The 19,155-nt window shown below is 48.8% G+C and overlaps 1 protein-coding gene across 5 annotated transcripts in view; it reads right to left on the reverse strand.

Annotated features, from left to right (window-relative positions):
* SMOC1 (SPARC related modular calcium binding 1) overlaps positions 1 to 19,155 on the reverse strand; it is a 135,082-nt gene that overhangs the window by 71,813 nt on the left and 44,114 nt on the right. For all 5 annotated transcript variants that reach the window (XM_070417411.1, XM_070417430.1, XM_070417419.1 and 2 more), the window contains exon 2: positions 597 to 762. In XM_070417411.1, coding sequence (XP_070273512.1) covers positions 597 to 762 — 166 coding nt within the window. The remainder of the gene's footprint in view (positions 1 to 596; positions 763 to 19,155) is intronic.

Below are 19,155 nucleotides of genomic sequence, written 5' to 3' on the forward strand. Positions count from 1 at the left end.
AGGCCTGTGACAACTCGGAGAGCGGGTTCCCTTTACAGGAGGTGGCTGCTACTCAGCTCTAGCCGCGTGTTGCCTTGTGGGAGGGAACACAAACATGATATTCCCAGAGCTCCCAGTTTTTTATGAGAAGTACCAAAATCCGGATTTTGATGTTGAATCTCCTAATTTTTAAATGTTGTCTCAAATGTTTTTAATATTTTTAAACAGGTGAGCGGACCAAAAAAAACACCACATCTCTTGACCAACCATTTGGAACCCCTGTTCGGAAGCCAGCAATAATGTCTTGCTATTTTAAGCATCTCCATTTTTAAAATAAAAATAAATAGCCCTAGCCACACAGCATCACATCCCTCTAAGCCCGAGCCTGGCGACAGGGTTTCGAAGACAGAAAAGTGCTCATTTCTTCAGGTAGACCAGTTCACTTCATATTCCCTGGTAGAAAGGGTAGGGGGATAGGATAGCAAACCAAATAAATAGACTCGTTCTGAGATCCCCAACTCCCCCCGCCCCCCAACCCCTGCTAAGGAGTGTACCATGCAGAAAGCTGTGGTGCCCAAGCATCTCTCCTCAACTGGGCAGAGATGTGCACAACTCACCTTTGCATCTGCCTCGATGTACCACACCCAGGGCTGGGTCTCTGCACTTGGCTCGCTGGTACTCACACATGGACTCATAGGACCGGCCATCGGAGGCACAGATGGGTTTGGGTTGAGTCCTAGAGCAGTGGAGGTTGCACTGAGGGTCGCGGTCACTTATGAGAAACTAGATTGGAAAAAAGTGAAAGGGTATAGAGGTTACTCTTGCAAGAAAATTAGGGGCGAGCCCATGACTTAGAATACTGACTTACTTAGCAAGTCCAGAAACCCAAAGTTATTAAACCCTGGATGTGGAAGGGAACTGAGCAGCCACAAAGTCTCACCAAGGAAGGCACCTGTGCTGGGTAATTCCCCCGCAGGATCTATCTCATCAATCCTCACAACCACCCTATGAAATAGAAACCATCTATTTTGTAGATAAGGAAACGGAAGCTTAGAGAGAGGTAACTTGCCAAGTGTCACAAAGCTGTAAGTGGTGCATGTGATTGGCCAGAAGTCAAATCAAAGCTTTTCCCACTGAGACATTCAGCCTTCCCATCCATGCAGGTCACGAGTCCTCTCTTTTGGCACTTCCCCAAATTAGGAACTCCCTAGCCATCTCTAGATTCCATCTTTGGATAGTTTTATTTATTAGAAAGTAATATTGATCCACAAATCGATTACTTTTTCATTTCGGCCCACTGCTCTCTGGCAGAATTCAAGCTAAATGATTTTCTGTGAGTAAAGGAGTTCCTGATTTTAAACAACAATAATAACCAGCTTGGGAAATGCTGAGTTAAACAGGTTTCTTTAGGACCTCTCAGACACCTTGGATACGTTCTCATGCATTGTGAATCTCCAAGAGATACAGTAAATTAAAGATTGCTGCAAATTATTTGCTGCTCTTCCCACTGAGCTGTGGAGTCGAAGTCCCTCCCCGTGAATCTGGACTGGCCTCACTAACTTACCTACCCAATAAAAGGCTGTGGCAGTGATGTTTGGGGATTTCCAAGCAGGTTCATACAAAGTCTTACAGCTTCCTCCCAGGCCTCTTGCAACACTCACTCTGGAGGAAACCAGCTGCCATGTAAGAAGCCTAACAACCCTCAGACAGCCATGCTATGAGGAAGCTCAAGCTACCATGTGGTGAAACCATGTGCAGGGAGAAATCCCCAGACAACCCAGGCCGGGAGACATGTGAGCGAAGCAACTTCTGATGAGTCTACCCCCAGTTGTTGTCTGATTGCAACTAACAGAGATGAAAGGAAGTAACTGCGTGAGAGACCCCAAGTGAGAACCGCTCAGCTGATCCCCACCAACCCGCAGTACTGTGAGAGATAATAAATTGTTATTTTAGCCGTTAAGTTTAGTGGTAGTTTGTTACATAGAAATAGATAACCAGGAAGGGGCATTTATGATGATGCATCTCCCAAACTTATACAACCGTGAACCCCTTTATCAGTGAACCCCTGTTAACAGGAGGCCATACAATCCATGGGCTTCTTTTGAACAGCCCATAATTCCACAGCATGGGCCTTGAGAGCTGAGTCTCCTCTCATCCACCCTCATACAGCAGAATCTGGGCACACTGAAGGCTCATCAGTGCGGAGCGAGGGGATGGGTATCCCACAATGCACGGCAATGTCATGAGCACACATCTGGCTGCAGTGGTGCTAGAGTTGACTGAGTGATCACACCAAGATCACAGGGTACAGGAAGGTGTGACCACAACCCCTATTTCAGGCATATCTGCAGGCTCTTTATGTGAAGCAGAAAGATGAGAACTTGCTGACCCTTTTCCAGGACAGCAGCGGGAGGTCCAGAGGCAGTGCCATTTCTTCAAGGGAGCACTGGAAACAGACGCCCCCTACTGGTAAGATTCCAAGAGAGCCCAAGCCTGTCCATTAATGCACAGACTGCCTCCCAGCTGCAAAACCAGTCCCTCCCACCCCAACCCCGCCCCACCCCCGCCCCACCCCCTCCAACTCCTGCCTGGTGCTGGCTGCTCAGCACAGGGAGGAAGAGCTGAGGGCTGACAGCACCACACAGGCTTCATCAGGTGGACAGTGCATCATGGCTCTCCCTTCAGAGACCCTGAGCTCCACACTCACAGGTTCAACCTAAGTCTTGCCCAGAGCCCAAAAGGAAATGTCCTGGGAGTGTTTCATGATAGAGCCTAGTGTTCCCGGATAAAGATCAATAATATATCGAGTCACGTCCAGAGGAAGCCTGCTGCCTCCCAGGCAGGCACACAGAGGAGGGATGAGCTGATAGGACAGCAGGAGGGGGCACACAACCCCCAGCCTCAATTCCCCTCAGGTTGCCCCTGCTTAAAATCTAAGGTGTCCCACTGCCCTTGGGGACCTTCACATGGTTTTCTGTCCTGTAGAAATCTGACCTCAAGGCCCCTCTCTGGCCTCAGCACTTCCTGCTCTGTCCCCTCCTTGCTTGTGCTGGTCAGGCACCGGCCTGCGTTTTCCCCAGAGCCACACTGGTTCCACCTCCAGGCCTTTGGACACACTGCTCCTGCTCCCCACGCTCCCATCCCTGCTACAGACCTCAGCTCATGTCACCTCCTCTGGGAGGCCTTCCCTAACTCTCACAGGTGAGGATGGTCCCCCTGTAATAACCTCTCACACCCGACTTTTCCTTCACGGCTCTTAACAGTTTGTGTGATGGATTGATTGTGTGCTTTGAGGAACAATGGAAGCACCAACTCAGAGCCCCACATGACAAGGATACTGTCTATTCTGCCTGTGAACGCAACCCCAGCATAGGAGCAGCGCTGGGCGCTCCATTCTTGTGCGATGAAGCATCCCTGCCATGGCATTTCCCACGTGGCATTAGCTCAGAACCAGGTGACAGGCTGCTGCAGGTGACAGGCCTGGCCTCCCAGGCTCCTGCCACCCGGGGATCCCTGGGCCTCTTCTCCACGCTCATGCTCTGAGCTTTCCCTCTCCCTCCCGAGTTACACGGTGGGCAGCAGTGGGCACAGCTTCCTGCCTTAGCTCCACCCCAGAACTTAAGTTATCTTGAGGCTGAGAGGGGTGTCCCTCCCACCCCGACCCCGGGCCCCTCTGCCACTAGCGCCCCCAGCCTCCAACCGACTGTGCACCAGAGAAAGCGTGGGACCCAAAGGTCCAGCTGAACGCGGCACGGGACACAGGAGGCTGCAAATAGCAAAGCTGGCCTCCCATCCTCCCTCAGTATGGCTCCCTGAGTCCCATTCCTAATCTGTCTGCCACCTAGAATGCAGCCAGACCTGGCTCCGCCATTCTCCCTGGTGAGCAGCAGACGCCAGGCCAGACGGCAGGCCAGACGGCAGGATCCATGTCATCAGGCACAAGGCTGGCCAAGAGCAGGTTAGGGCACTGCTGTCGTCACACCACTTGCTCCTTGTCCATGGAAGTCAGTGCTACTTACATGAAATAACACACTGATTCTTAAGACCTATTTGTTAGGTTATTTTGCCATGTGAATCAGCAGGAGCCGAGGAACAACATGCCCTCTGTTTTCATGATCACACGAGGATGGAAATATATGTACCTTCCAACGCCTGGGAAAACCAAGGGACCGATCCTTGGTCACAGGGATCTGGCAGCCAGACCCGAAGTCTGAAGAGTAATAATAATAAAAGCTGATAATTATATATTACTTATAATATGCCAACAATGTAATCTTCATAATCACCCTCTGAGGCAGGGTATGTTACGATCTTCATTTTACAGATAAAAAACTAAAGCCCAGAGGAGTTAGGCAACTTCTCCAAGATTACACAGTGTGTACATGTCCATGCTGGGATTGATCCCCAAGGCCTGGCTCCAGACCATGCTTCTAACCACTAACCCACACTGCCGTTCATTATGCCAGAGAAACACTGCTAAAAACAGCTCTGGCCCAATTGCAAAACTGATTCACAAAATCAGAAACTGTTCATCAAGAACCTACTGTGTGCCAGACACTAACCTGAGGATCTAGATAGGACAGCCCTGCCCACTTTAATCCTCCTATCAGGAGCTCCTCATAGGGATCTTGTTCACCTTAAAACAAACAAACAGGAATCAAAAAAGACAGTTTCTTTTCATACTCCAGGAGGTTACCCTGTTGTCTCCTCCTCGGCTCACAGGGGATGACAGCTGCAGGCGTCACCGTGGCATTGAACTACAGGCCATAAATTTGGTTTGAAAACAGCCTACTCTGGACCAACATAGGCGCCACATAGACGCCAGAAATCAGCTTAATAACTAGGGGAACACTCTGTCTACAGCAGACAGGTTAAAGAGCTTCAGAAGAGGCCCCACCTGCCTCACACATGGACATCCTTCCGGCGTCAGAAGAGTTCCCAAAAGGTCCCAGCTAGAAATGACTGATCCCTGAGACCAAGTAAAAAAGTTCCGAGACAGCATAGGGTCCTTGCTAAAGACCATCTTCAATCAACTGTGGTGTCTTGTTTTCATCTGTTTTAGGAACTGTATGTGTTTGTGTTTAAAAAAAAAAAAAAAAAAGCAATGAGTTCTATAAAATGGAGTTTGGGTAGGATGACTATGCCCTCATAGTTATCCTATCAAAACCTCCAGGGCCCCAGGGGGATTACTGTGGGTCCACAAACATTACTTATTTAGCCACCCATTCATCTACTTTTGTACTCAACAAGAGAATACTGTGAAGAACCCAGCACTGCAGAAGGCATGGGAAGCAGACCAAAACCAACATAGTCCTGCCCTCAATGACTTGCACTCTAAGGCAGACACACAAGCAAGACGACATGGTAAGGGAACAGGACACTGAAGGACAAGAGAGGATTTAATTCTAGGGTCTCTGCAATGCTACAAAGCCACACAGTCCCCCAGAACTTTCTGCGGGGATGGCCCTGTCCTACATCTGGGCTGTCCAATAGGGTAGCCACAAACCACGCATGGCCATTAAGAACTAAACTGTAGCTGCCGCAACTGAGGGACTAAATTCTTAGTTGCATTTAATTTTAGTTAACTTAAATTTGCATAGCCATATGTGGCTAGTGGCTACCCTATTCAAGAGCACAGTTCGAGAGGGGAGGGGAGATAGGTTCATTCTCCCTGGAATTTCTCTTATTTGAGCTAAGCTCAGACTTCCACATTCTGAAACTGGACATGAAATCAGTTCATTGCTTATGGGTCAGCAGCAGGACAGCCCAGGAGTTCAGCACAGCCCACCTGAAGCCACAAGGTAGATGCTTCCCTCTCTTCTGCAGGACATAGGAGGCACAGGCTAGAAGTCTCCAGCAGCAGCCTGTGGCCTGGGTCAGTGCTCTCAGCACACAGACAAAACTCAGTCTGAGTCACCCTGCCGAGGCCTGAGCCTCCGAGCCACAGAAGTCTGTTGTGGGCTCAAAAGCAACTGCAGTTGGTGGAAATTTTTGGTGTTGGGCAGAGGCGAGCTGTCTCCCCAGTGAGGCAAACGCTGAGCCGTCTCCCTCTGGGGGAAAATAGTATTTTCATTAAAATCCTCACATACATTCCCTTCCCTCTTCCCAACCAAAAGTCAACAAAAACAAAATAATTATGTTAAACATGATTGCGTAATAAGGAAACCAAACAAAAGGGGCTGGGACAACTGTGCATGTGCAGTCTTCTCCCGCCCTCTCTCCTTGGGGAGTGAATGGTTCCAAAGCAAACACACATTTGTGGTCTGCTCACATTTGTAAAGTAGGACAAGCACTTGAAATACATATAAATAATCCAACCTTCCTACGGGAGTAGCAAGCTACCGGTGGGGGCATCCTTCACCATAGAAGGGATGGGGACAAAGGAAACCAATGTTAGGCCAACAATCCCTTCTGTCTGAAAGGCACACAGGCCAACCCGGGCCCTGCAGTCTCCAGAAGAGCAGAATGCAAACCCTGCCACCGCTTTGGCTCAGAGTGACCACTCCAGTACCACAAGCTGTGTTAGATTTGACTGACTGCCAAGTTTCCATGACAATATAGGGGACAGCAAAGGCAGCCCAAGGTTCCATCTGGGAGATGTTTGATTTTTTGCAATATGGAGTTGGTTTCACGGTCTTCACTTCCACCTGTACCATGCTGACTTAACCTGGATCTAAAATTCTACACAGGCATTTTTCTGGTAAGATGCGCTATGTTTCCCAGGTGTCGAAGTTGGGGTAGGAACCATAATAAGCAACCGGGGCGGTGGCCCATCACTGTGAGACAGCCACAATTTGGAGCAGCAAGTAGTCTTCCTCTTTAAGGTATCAGACTCAAAAATCACAGGCCAAACTCAACTAATTTGAGGAGTGTTTGTTAATAAACTCATATATAACACAGCTCCGGGTACTCACTTAGCTATGGCTGCAAAACAAACCAACCCTAAACATCGTGGTGTCAAACAACGATTTATGATTTCTCTCAGTTCTACAGGTTGGCTGGGCTCAGCTGGGAGCTTCTTCTGCTCCACGTGGTGTCTGCTGAGATGACACTTGGCGGCATTCAGTTGGGAGCTTGGCTGGGGCTGAAACATCCACGAAGACTTCACCCTCTGGCTCAGTTGGGGTGGTGGAAATGGCTGGGGGGCTGGCGGGGCCTCTCTCTCCAGCTTCCTCTTAGCCATGATGACTTTATTCAGTCCTTTATCTCTTGCCGAGATGTTTGACTCTTTGCCCCCAACCTTTCTTCCTCAGTCAAGTTCAGATTCCATACAACCACTGAGGTTAACACCCTAAAAAGCAAATGCTTTCATGTTTTAAACACCACCACTAGCTTCCTTGAACCCGCAGCTGCACTGGGCTCAGACTTCTATTGAAGCCTCAACATATGACATTATCATTCATGTGTTTACACGTCTAAAGACTCTCTTATTCCTCTTTATATACACAGGGCCTCACCCTGCCTGATCAACAGCAGTTGTTCAATACCTATTTGAAGAATGAATGGGTGACTATCAAACCTTACCTGAAATATATCCTAGATAAGGAACTCCTTTTTCTTATCACTTACTATGAAAAGAGATATTCTTTGTCCAAATACCACCAAAAGCTTAAAGCTCTCAAATGCAGTAAGGAAAGCAAGTTTGCTCCTTTTCTCTTTTCAAAAAACATCTATTAGATAAGGAAAACCATAAACACCATATTTTCTCCCTTGAAGTAAAGCCATTGAAGAGAATATACCAAAGTGGCTGAGACAGTACCCATATACCATGCACGTCATCACTAAGTCACCATGGAGTTCCCCCCCGAGAAGGCTAGACTTAGTCTGAGAGCCGCCCCCACAGCCCTGCAGGGAGCCTTCCCACCACCCTGCAGACAAGTCTTGTCACCCATAGGTCAGGCAGTAATCTGAGATGCCCGGGGTGGCTGAACCTGAACTGAGTTTAATTTAACAGCCAATGGGATTAGCACTCTGGCTTTTCTGACGGCTACCATATGCGTGCACTCCAAGAAGAACAACAGCCAGATAATAAAATGGATTCATTTATAAGTCAGATTTTTCACACCCTGAATTCATTTTGTCCCACAGAGTTAAGGTTGTAAATAACGGTGAGCTTCCCAGCTCCATCCACAAATGCCTGTTTGGAAGGAACGGGGAGGGGAATGTGTGCCTGCTGAGTAGGGAGCAGACACAGCAAAGGACCCTGGTGCCTGGGCCCCCAGTGGGGCAGAATTCCTCAGCCCCACTGCCCTGTCCTGCCTGCCTCCGGACCTGGCACACGCCGGCCCATCTCCCTGGACTGTGCGTCCACCTCATATGCTCCTATTCACCCTTCTGCTCTCAGAGCACATGCGGCTTCCTTGGGGCATTTACTTCCCCAGGAGGCCAGGACTCCTGCGAGGAGCCTCCATACACCCTCTGCTTTCCCCTGTGGCCTTTGTCACACTGGTAATTAAATGACTAATTGTTCCATTATGTTTCTTGCTCATCCTCCCCACTGACCCAGAAACTCCCTGCAGCAGGAACCAAGATCTGCTGGGTGCCACACTGCTGGATCCCCATTGCCCAGCAGGGCCTTGCCCACAGGGGGTGCTCGATCAGTATTGACTGGAAGGAGAAGGAGGAAGCTGAGGCTCGGCCAGGTTGAGCTAGCGAGCGGTGGAGCACGCCTCCCAGCCTGCCTGCAAGCCCAGATCCTCCTGCTGCAGCACACGCTTCCACACAGGTGTCCAGCCCTGAGCCCTGGAGCTGAGGCGGGCACTGCTGTCCAGGAGCGGAGGGGGCTCCGCTCTTAGCTCTGGCGGTGGCCCCTCCAGTGGACAGGAGAGAAGAAGGGCTCTGTGAGCAGAGAGAGCTTTCCTAAGGGAGGGATACTTTACCCATCTTGTTTATAAATCAAAGTCCAGCTCAGGTTTTGTTTTGTTTAATATAGTTTTATTGATTTCAGAGAGGAAGGGAGAGGGAGAGAGAGATAGAAACATCAATGATAACAGAGAATCATTGTTCGGCTGCCTCTTGCATGCCCCCCACTGGGGATCGGGCCCACAACCCAGGCATGTGCCCTTGACCGGAATCGAACCATGGTCCCTTCAGTCTATAGGCTGAAGCTCTGTTTTCTGAGCCAAACCAGCTAGGGCCCAGCTCAAGTTTTTAAACTCAAGCACTACAAAGCATTTCTGGGAGGTAACTCTGCTATTGAAAGAGGGGGGAAGCCACTCCCGGAGCCTGCGCCTGGAACAAAAAGGAGAGAGCACATTCCAGACATGGAGCTGCAGCTCGGCCTCTTACTCTCCCACCAGGGACCGGCCGCCTCTGGTCACTTGCTTCCGTCTGCAAAACCAAACTGTGGCCTTTTCCTCCAGGCCCGCTTCTTTGGGAACGAGGAGCGGTTTCCCATTAAACCATCACTCACCCCGCCACTATCTAATCCATCATCCGCACCGAGGACCCACCTCCCTGCTTCTGCCAGCTCGCTCTCACCCTTCCCTGACCCCGCAGCCACCGCATTTACACAGGTGCAAAGGGGGCGGCCAGCAGGGCTGGAGTGGGGCTCCTGAAGATGGAGGAGGGCAGATAAGGGAGGTCAGAGGGAAGGCGCGGTGTGTACCACACAGCTCTGCTCTTCTTCCACACACCTCCACGGCCGGCCTGACAACAGCACGCCCGCCTGATTAAAGGGCTTTCCATGCTGCTGAGGGAAAGCAGACGGCCCCCTCCAGCTGTTCGGCAACTGGAACCACTTCTGTTGTTTTAGCCAGGAGTGGCCTGACCTTCGTCACCCCACCCCTCCCCTCCCCAAGGGAGGAATTTAGTGGTCACCTACCCCACCCACCCAACTCTCCACCTCCACTGTGCCCCCCACAACCACGGGGGTGACAGGTCAGGACCCAGGGGAGAAGGCTGTCTTACTCCAGGTGCCATTATGGGGAAGGGGGGAAGGTGCCATTATGGAGTGGGTTAGACAAAGCAGCTGGGACCCTGGACTGAAACTCACACAGACCCCCATCCATGCCGTGCCAGTCTATTAGGAAGGTGGGGTGCAGATAGTGTGGGCTAGGGCCAGGTCATCAACTTCCAAAATACAAATTTGGCATGATCCTGAGTGAGAGGAGCCAGGCTCCAAAGGCTACATACTGTGTGATTCCATTTATAAGTGACAGTCGGGAAAAGCCAACACTGTATGGAGAGAAATCAGATCAGTGACTGCCCGGGACTGGAGATAGGGGGGAAAGCATGATAGTATTGGGGGGGGGGGGGGGGGGGTTCTCCTTCTTGATTATGACAGTGGTTATAAAACTATATAAAGTTGTTAAAATTCATAAAAGTGTACACCTAAAAAAGGGTGAATGATACGGCATGTAAATCATATACCAATAAACAAAAAAGAGAAACGCATAACACTAATGAAAAGTAATTCCAGACCTCCCATAGGTCCTCAATGAGGTTTCTGGAGATTTCTCTGCCCACCCCCATCAATTACCAGGCATCGTGCTAGGTGCAGTGGGGGTTATAAAAATAAACAACAGAGGCTCTGCCCCCCCCCCACCCTCCCCCGAGGCTGAGTTTGTGGCAAAGACTGACATGTGTACAGTTAACTCCATAGGGACCACATTTTCAAAACCAGCAACGAGGAAGCAACGCCTAAGTCACAGACAGACAAAAGGGTAGAACATTTAAAAATGGGATGCCAAGAAGTCTAAGATGTGAGGTGGCTAACTCTTTAAAAAGGGGAGAGGAGGAGAGAGGAGGGGAGGGGGGAGGATCTCGGTGCCCCGGGACTATGCTGAGTGCCGGGACAGAGCAGCTGGCCCTGTGTCCTGTGGGGTCAGAGTGAGAGGTTCATGCAGACTGGACAGGGCCAGGACTTCTCCAAGAGCCATAAGCTGGGCCGCAAAAGGATCCCCACAGGCAGGAAGGGACGACTGAAGGGCATCCTAAGCACCAGCAGCAGGTACACAGAAGTAAAGAAGCAAACTCATTTCAAAAGGTAGTTTAGAAATGACCATTTATGGGAAAAATAAGGCTCTTGGGTCAGACTGGGGGTGAGATCACGGAGGATCTTGAACATTCCCAGTTGTCTTTTTTTTTTAAAGACTTGGAAGCCAGTGGAGGAAGTAGAAGACAAGATCAGACCTGAGCTTTAGAAATCTCTGGCAGGGGCATGAAAGTCAACAGAGCGGCTGCTCAGAGGCCATGCAGCTGAATGCAGAGCAGGAGGAATGGAGAAGAAGGGGGACATGGGCCAGGGCAGTGGCTGAGTGAGACCGGTGGGTGAGATAAAAGCACCAAGAACCAAACAGCCATCTGCAGGGAGTGGGGCAGCTGCCGTGGGAGGTGGTCTGTGTTCCCGGCACAGCCTGCAGGACTTCCACGAGGCTCGGGAGGGACGGGCGGGATGCCACACGAATGTTGGCAAGGAAGAAGATATGGAGGACACGTGGGAATGAAAATATTTCTTTGAAACAAAACAAACAAAACTGAAACAGACTCATAGACACAGAGAGCAAACTGGTGGTTGCCAGAGGGGAGGGGGATTAGGGGACTGGGTGAAGGAGGTGAAGGGGTTAAGATGTACAGATCAGGAATTACACAATAATCACAGGAAGGAAGTAAAGCAGAGAAATATAGTCAATAATATTGTAATAACTACTAGTATGTATGGTGCCAGTTGGGAACTGGAAATATCAAGGGGAACACGATGTAAAGTGGATGATTGTCTAACCACTAAGCTATAACCTACAACCAATGCAAAATAAAATTGAAAGAAAAAATGTTTAATTTTAAAATATATTTTTTAAAATATATATTTGACTAAATGGAATCCTTCAGCTTAAAAACTATAGTGGGGCCTTGACTTAGGAGTTTAATTCGTTCCGAGACCGAGCTTGTTAAGGAGCTCATTAAGGAGCTCGTTAACTCAAATTACTCTGTCAACTCAATGCAAAAAATCGGCTGACAGCTGGTATCTCAAAAAACTCGTTAGTCGGGACACTCGTAAGTCAAGGCCCCACTGTATTGAGGTTTCAGTCTTCCTTGATCACCAGCAGGGCGTCGGGTGAAAGCACTTGTTTTGTTTCCTGCTTGCAGTCCCGTCACTAACTACGAGGCAACAGAACTTTCCATCGAGGGTGTGGAGAAAGCCACTTGCCCGTCCCCACCTCCCACCCCTCAAACGCTGCCACCAGGCAAATAAAAACTCCTCCCACTCCACATCAAAGCCACAGTGTGCTCTCCAGGACCCAGGTTTCTTCAGTTCTCTCAGCCCACTAGCACTGGGAAAAAGGCCAAGTTGATGGTATTAACAAGGAGCAGCACAGTGGCCATGTATTTGGGGTGCATCCAAGAGATGCTGGATTACAAGAGAGAACTCAGATGAGGTGCAAAGCGAAGAGAACAGGGAAGGTGTTCTTAAGTACCTGTTTGGATGTAAGTGCCTCGCCCTTCATCCCAATGACACACTGGTAGTAATGGTTTGCTGAATTAGCTCTCTCTCTCCACCAGGGCTAGTGGCTCCTTCCAAGGTTACCCTGAACTCTCCCACAGGCTCCACCCAGTGTCCTGCTTCAAACTCCCACTGGGTATTGCTAAGTTTGGAATTCATGTCACTGAGTACCTTGGCTAGTGGCGACGGGGCCAGAGATGATGGCTGTACATCCTGACCCTAGCCCTGCCCCCTCCATACTCTGTCCCACCATCACTAGTAGCAGTTCATGCCCCGCAACATGTGACATGTGTTTTCTAACTGGGGGAATGAGTGAGGATACTGGTCAGGATTGGGACTAATGACTGTAGGAGGGGTGACTGGGATTGGTCCTGACTCAGCTGGGTGCTGGCGGTGACTTACCCCCTGTGAAGGGCAAGGTCCCAACCCAGAACTGTTTTCACAGGAGACTTGGTGAGATTCTGGGCAAAGGAGGAGGTACAGAAGCTGAAAGGGGTGCTTGAGAGGTTCGAGACCACTTTGAGAGGTTCCAGGCACACGGAGAACTATTTCGGGGCTTAGGTGACAGAGACACAGAAACGAGGCAGGTCCTTTCCCCCACCTCTGCCTGACACCTAGCCTTGCCCTGGCAGCTGCAGCGACAGCTTTGGCTGCAGGAGACAGTTCCACTGGCACAGACTCGGTGTTCTCATGACGCGCACTGCCAGCAGCGAGGTTCCTCTGGACACAGGGAAAATTATGACTAGCCTGTGGAAATATTTAAAGCACCCCAACGTAGGGCCTCGGGGGGACTGCTGTTGGAGCAGATGTAATTTGGGAATAAAGGTAACTGTGGTACCATTTTGTAATCATGGACAGAAGAGGCTTGGAAATGCCGGTTCTAAGAACAGATGCTAATGGATGTGCAGGCCCACAGAGCAGGCTGTGGGAGGCAAAACAAGCAGCCCCCAAATTAGGAAGCGTTTACGAAGGCCACCCGAAGATCTGGAGATCAATATTCCAATATGGGGACATCGGACATGGTTGTCAGGCTCCCAGGCTGGTCAACAAAATGCCAGAGGAACTCACAATGTGGCTGAAATAACGCTAATCACACTCGGCCCAGAGTAGGGTGGAGAGTCTGAGGGGGTAGGAGTTGGACAGCCCCACCCCCCATAGAAAGGGCCAGTCACGAATCTGTTCACGAGCTGAGGCATGAGTGTGTTCACCGTATGGACACCCGCACATCCGTGTACACTCACACACTCACGAGTATTGTTTGGGGGGCACAATCACTAGCCCTTGTTCAAGAATATAAGGTCAGCCCTGTCCAGTGTGCTCAGTGGTTACAGCATCAGCCCACACACTGAATGTTCTAGGGCTCTATTCTAGGTCAAGGGCACGTACCTGGGTTGTGGTTTGCTCCCCGCCCCCAGTCAGGGTGTGTGCGGGAGGCAACCAGTCCATGTGTCTCTCTCACATCAATGGGTCTCTTTCCCTCCCTCCCTCCCTACCTCCCTACCACTCTCTTTAAAAAGCAATGGGGAAAAAATCCTCAGGTGAGGATCAAAAAAACAATGCAGGGCCAAGCACTTTGAAGGAGAAAGCTGGTAGCTAAGTTACTCGCAAAAAAAAAAAAAAAAAAAAAAAAATAGCACTAGAAGTCTTTGTCTTCCTCTCTGCCCTGACAGATGCAAGTTCTCTGACACCACAGTATGTTTCTAAACAAGGTGAATGGAGACCCCATTTGGTGAACCTCACAACACCCAGAGACACCATGACCATACACTGCTAGTGCCTCCTACAGCAGGTCAGTTGTGCCAGGTGAGCCCTCACCCCCAGCCTGCTCCCAGCCCCCACCCTCACAGCATCCTGGGTGACGACAAGGCCCCAAAGCCCCTTCAGGACTGAGCCTCTTAACTGAAAGACAGACTCTCATCTTGGCCAAGACTCCTTTCTTATCTTGCTAGAAGGGCCGCCTGTAGCCTCACCAGTGCACCCCTCGGGATTCTCGGTGCTGCTGCAGTTGCTTATCTGACCTTAGAAGATACTTGTCCGCTCACATATTTTGCAGTGAGTCCTCCAGCTGTTACCAGTTACTGCTCCCCTTATCAACACAAAGCAACCCAAAACAGCCTTACCATAGCCCAACCACGATAAAAAATAAAAGAAATAAAAACTTCCAAAGTCTAAACACAGTAGGAAGAAGAGACAGGAGAAATTCACCCTCCCAGACTCTAGGAATGAACTCATGGGTCCATCATAACTAGAGAAATTGGTATACTTTCAATTTCATCGGATTATCACGAAGGAAGATGTCATTTTAATGCCCATTTCATTTGGGCAAGACACTGTGGCGTGTATACAGAGGCTCATCTTCGTATCCACTTACACAGAGGAGCAATTCACCTTGACAAGGGAGATAACAGAGGAAGAGACTCTTTATCCGTAGCACTTGAGGAAATCCTCTCCCTTACAGCACCACGCCCCAGGGATGGACGGCGAGCAAGTACAGACTAAAACAAACAGAAGATGAAATCCCAGTCTTGCTAGGTCTTCGAATTATGTTAGGGCTGTGTGTGCTTAGACTGTGTTTCCTTTTATTGCGATTTCCACTGTCATCTTGAGATCCTGCTGTGCTGGAGGTGGGCTTCAGATCATGAAACAGAGCATAAGCATTCATGCCCCTGAGTGTGTGCGCATGCACACACACACACACACACACACGCACGCACGCACGCACACCTACTGACAAAAGAGAAGAAGAAATCGTTTGGCCCAGGTGGGACTGCCGTGTGCCATAAAACCTGGTGCTGTCAGCCCATCTCGGGCTGAAAATCCCCACTGCGTCACGCAGGCAAGGATTAATTACTGCTGTCCAGAGCCCAGGCTCATGTCTTACTTCACACAGTGTGAGGCTGTTCTGGGCAGGAGGGAAATCCCGTAGACCCAAACTGGGTCAAGGAAAAGTAAATAGAAAGAACCATGTCAAATTCTACAGGCAGGAATGGAAGGTTAGTGGAAAACTAAAGCTAGCCCACTCCCAAGGCCGAGAAAAAACGGTCTTTCCATTTTCCTGGGCACAGACAAAGTCTTACTTTTAAGGATAAAAACCTGTGTTAGACTTTTGAGGATCTTTTTCTTCTATGCCAGGCATTTATGACCCTTCAGGCCATATTTCCCCGGAACACTAGAGCTGATGGAAAGGACACTTACCTTTGCAGCAGCTCCCAAGTGGGAAGCAAACGAGATGGCATGGCTGAGTCTGCTGGGGAGAGCCTTCGGAGCACACCAAGCCAGCCTGCGACTCCCAAGGCCTGGCTCTAAGACTTGGCACTAAACACTTTTATTCCAGGCTCTAAAGGCGTTCTCAAGACTTTTTATTGGCCAATGAAATGCTCACAATACAAAGTTAAATAAAACCAAAGCAGACCATCAAACATATATGCATGTATGTATAGACAGATAAGATATATACATACATATATGCATACACATAATACATAAATGTACACATATATATATGTATATCTTCCTCCCACTCCAGAGAAAGAAAGCAAATATAGAAGGAAATACACCAAAAAGTTAACAGTGGTCTCTACAAGGTAGGAACACAAATGGGTTGGCTTATTTTTCCTTTGCGTTTTTCTTTATTTTCCAAGTTCCCTACACTATGCACTTAAGGGGGCTGAGAGTAAAGCACGTACCAAACTCCAAATAGGTTGACCCAGACATGCCTCTTGAGCAAAGTTGTACCCAAGCTCTACTCCGGACTCTGGTGTCACCTAAGGAACATGGAAGACCAAGAGCCAGTGGCCCATCCAAGGCCAGGACTTGGAAGTGGGAGGGGAAGTGTGTCTTCCTCTTAGCTTCCTTATCTCCCGAGACTGATCAAGCATCCTGTTCTTCTGCATCACACACACAACTCTAGTAAAGTGGGCACAGAAAAACCCAGTAACTGTCCACGTGGTGCCATGTGGGGCCTTGTGATAACTCTGCAGCCTCTATCCCCGCAACAGCCTCGTCACCATGTCGTCTCCCTTCCAATTCGGACAGCACAGCCAGGGAGTCTCCAGCCTTCTCTGGGACATCTTTGCCAAAGCCAGTTTGGTTCAGACCCTTTAAACTAATGTTCCACCCGGCGACAGGGCTCACCAGCAGCATTCGGCAGCCTTTCTTTCATCAGCCATCAGACTACAGGGAAGGAGGATGGCGACTATGTTGTCTTCTGGACGAATGGGAAGGAGTGGAAATCACATAGTTAAAAAGAAGGCCTTGGAGGACAAGCTGCTGTAGCTTCAGGTGTGGGAGGGACGCAGCGGGTCACTCCCATTATCCCTGAAGATGCCTTTAGAACAAAAATGTCCTTGCATTTAGTTCCTTGCAAAATAAATCAAAATCTGCAAATTTCTGTGTCTTGGCTCTACAACTTGCCACATTCATTCACTGGATAAATATGTATGAACCCCTCTGTGGGCATGGTCCTTGCCTTTGTGGGCTGTGTTGAGTCTACAATCCTGTTGCTCCTATTCCACATACAGATGACATCCTTCTAGACAGAGTTGGGTCCCAGGCACAGAGCTCAGAGTAGGAATAAGCCAAAGCGGGATGTGCCACCACATGTAGCAAATTCCTCGGGGAAAGTTCTTCTTGGCCTGAGTCACACACAGGTGCCCCCACAGAAGAAAATGCCATTGCAGAGCTGATCCAGGAAAACAGATCGACTCTAAAGATAACCCAGAAAACTCACTGGCAGAGGGACTCCTGCAAGCCCCCGACCACCTCCCGATGCTGCTTAAGCTAATCAGAAGCCTCAGGCTGAGTCCAGATCCAGGGCAACCACCCACAGCCAGGCCCCCAAGAGGACAGGGCTAAGGGTGGCTTGCTGGAGCACTTGGTCTTGCATAAGGAACTTCCAGGGAAGGCAGAAAAAGACAACTTCCAATTTGCCCTTTTATGCCTCAATAGAGCATATCCTCCCAAGTGCTGGTGTATTTTAAAGCATTTCCAAAGAAGATGCTTAAAGCAGAAGCCTCTTTCCTTGAAATAGATTCTCTATGCCAGATCTAAATCTGCTAGGGCAGTGATGGCGAACCTATGACACACGTGTCAGAGGTGACACGCGAACTCATTTATTTGGTTGATTTTTCTTTGTTAAATAGCATTTAAATATATAAAATAAATATCAAAAATATAAATCTTTGTTTTACTATGGTTGCAAAGATAAAAAAATTTCTATATGTGACACAGCACCAGAGTTAAGTTAGGGTTTTTCAAAATGCTGACACGCCGAGCTCAAAACGTTCGCCATCACTGTGCTAGGGTATCGGTAGTCACCAGAAAACTGCCTCAAAGCACTGTATCTTAGTGCGAAGTTCCAAGAAAGAAGTCTACATTGACCTAACCTTGCCTATAAAGCACCTAAACGCACAGCTAAAACTTAAAAGCACGCTAAGAGAGAGTTGAGGGGACAAGGCCGTAGCAAAAATAAATTTGGAGGGGTTCTCATTTATTGCCAGGCACAGTAAAAGGCATTTTACATCAATTATATTAATTGATCCTGACAACAGCCCGAGGTAATACTTCGCATCCTGCTTTGCAGATGAGAAAACAGAGGCTCAGAGAAGTTTAGCAATTGCTTAAGGCCACACAGTCAGAACCCCAACCCAGACCTGTGACTCTATAATATCCCAGCCAACAAGGAACAAAGAATTATGTGCAGACCCATAAGAGTTACCCACGCTAGCCTGGGACTATGTAAAGGTTTGGCAATTTCAAAAATTCAGTCTCAGAAGGAGACTTGACTTTGCATGGTGAACTCACAATACAATATACAGATGCTATATTATAGAATTATACACTTAAAACCTACATAATTTTATTAACCAATGTCACCCCAATAAATTCAATTAAAATTTTTTAATAAAAAATAAAAATTTTATCTGATATGGTTATGTTCTCATACTATTGAGTAAAGAAAGTGTAGACTTCCAATACCCAACTATCACATTCTCACCTCCTCCAGCCCTTCCCCTTAAAAAAAATAACAGCACAGGAGGGCAGTGAGGAAGAGCAGGATTAAGCAAAGATTCTGGACCCGTCACAGGCCATGAAACCTGGTCACCAGCATCAATTTTCCTAGAACCCAACACTTCCACCCCAGTGGTCCAGCTCCACCCATCTTCCCAGCTCCTATGGCTGGATTGGGGGTCACTCTGTCTCTTGGGGGACTGCTTTCTAACATGAGGTGAACATATTAGGGACAAAGTTCAGAGTCAATGCCATTCTATTTCTGATGTAGGGGAAAGAGGCTGTCCTTATTTATGGGTTGCGGGGGAAGATGGATACCAACCTAACTCAATGTCCCCTGGCTGACCATCGGGGACATTGTTAACAGAGACCAGATCTGAGCCTCTCACAGGACACAGCCAGGAAGTGCTGTTTGGGAAGGTCTAAAACAGGGGTCCTCAAACTACGGCCCGCAGGCCACATGCAAATAAAAATATTTTATTTGTTCCCGTTTTGTTTTTTTTACTTCAAAATAAGATATGTGCAGTGTGCATAGAAATTTGTTCATAGTTTTTTTTTAAACTATAGTCCGGCCCTCCAATGGTCTGAGGGACAGTGAACTGGCCCCCTGTTTAAAAAGTTTGAGGACCCCTGGTCTAAGACCTTCATACCAGGCAGAAAACACAGGTGTCAAAAGCATAGGCCAGTGATGGCGAACTTATGACACGCGTGTCAGAGGTGACACG

The sequence above is a fragment of the Myotis yumanensis genome, unplaced genomic scaffold, assembly GCF_028538775.1.
Source record: "Myotis yumanensis isolate MYYU_CA2020_CCGP unplaced genomic scaffold, mMyoYum1.0.hap1 SCAF_1, whole genome shotgun sequence".
NCBI classification, from domain to species: domain Eukaryota; kingdom Metazoa; phylum Chordata; class Mammalia; order Chiroptera; family Vespertilionidae; genus Myotis; species Myotis yumanensis.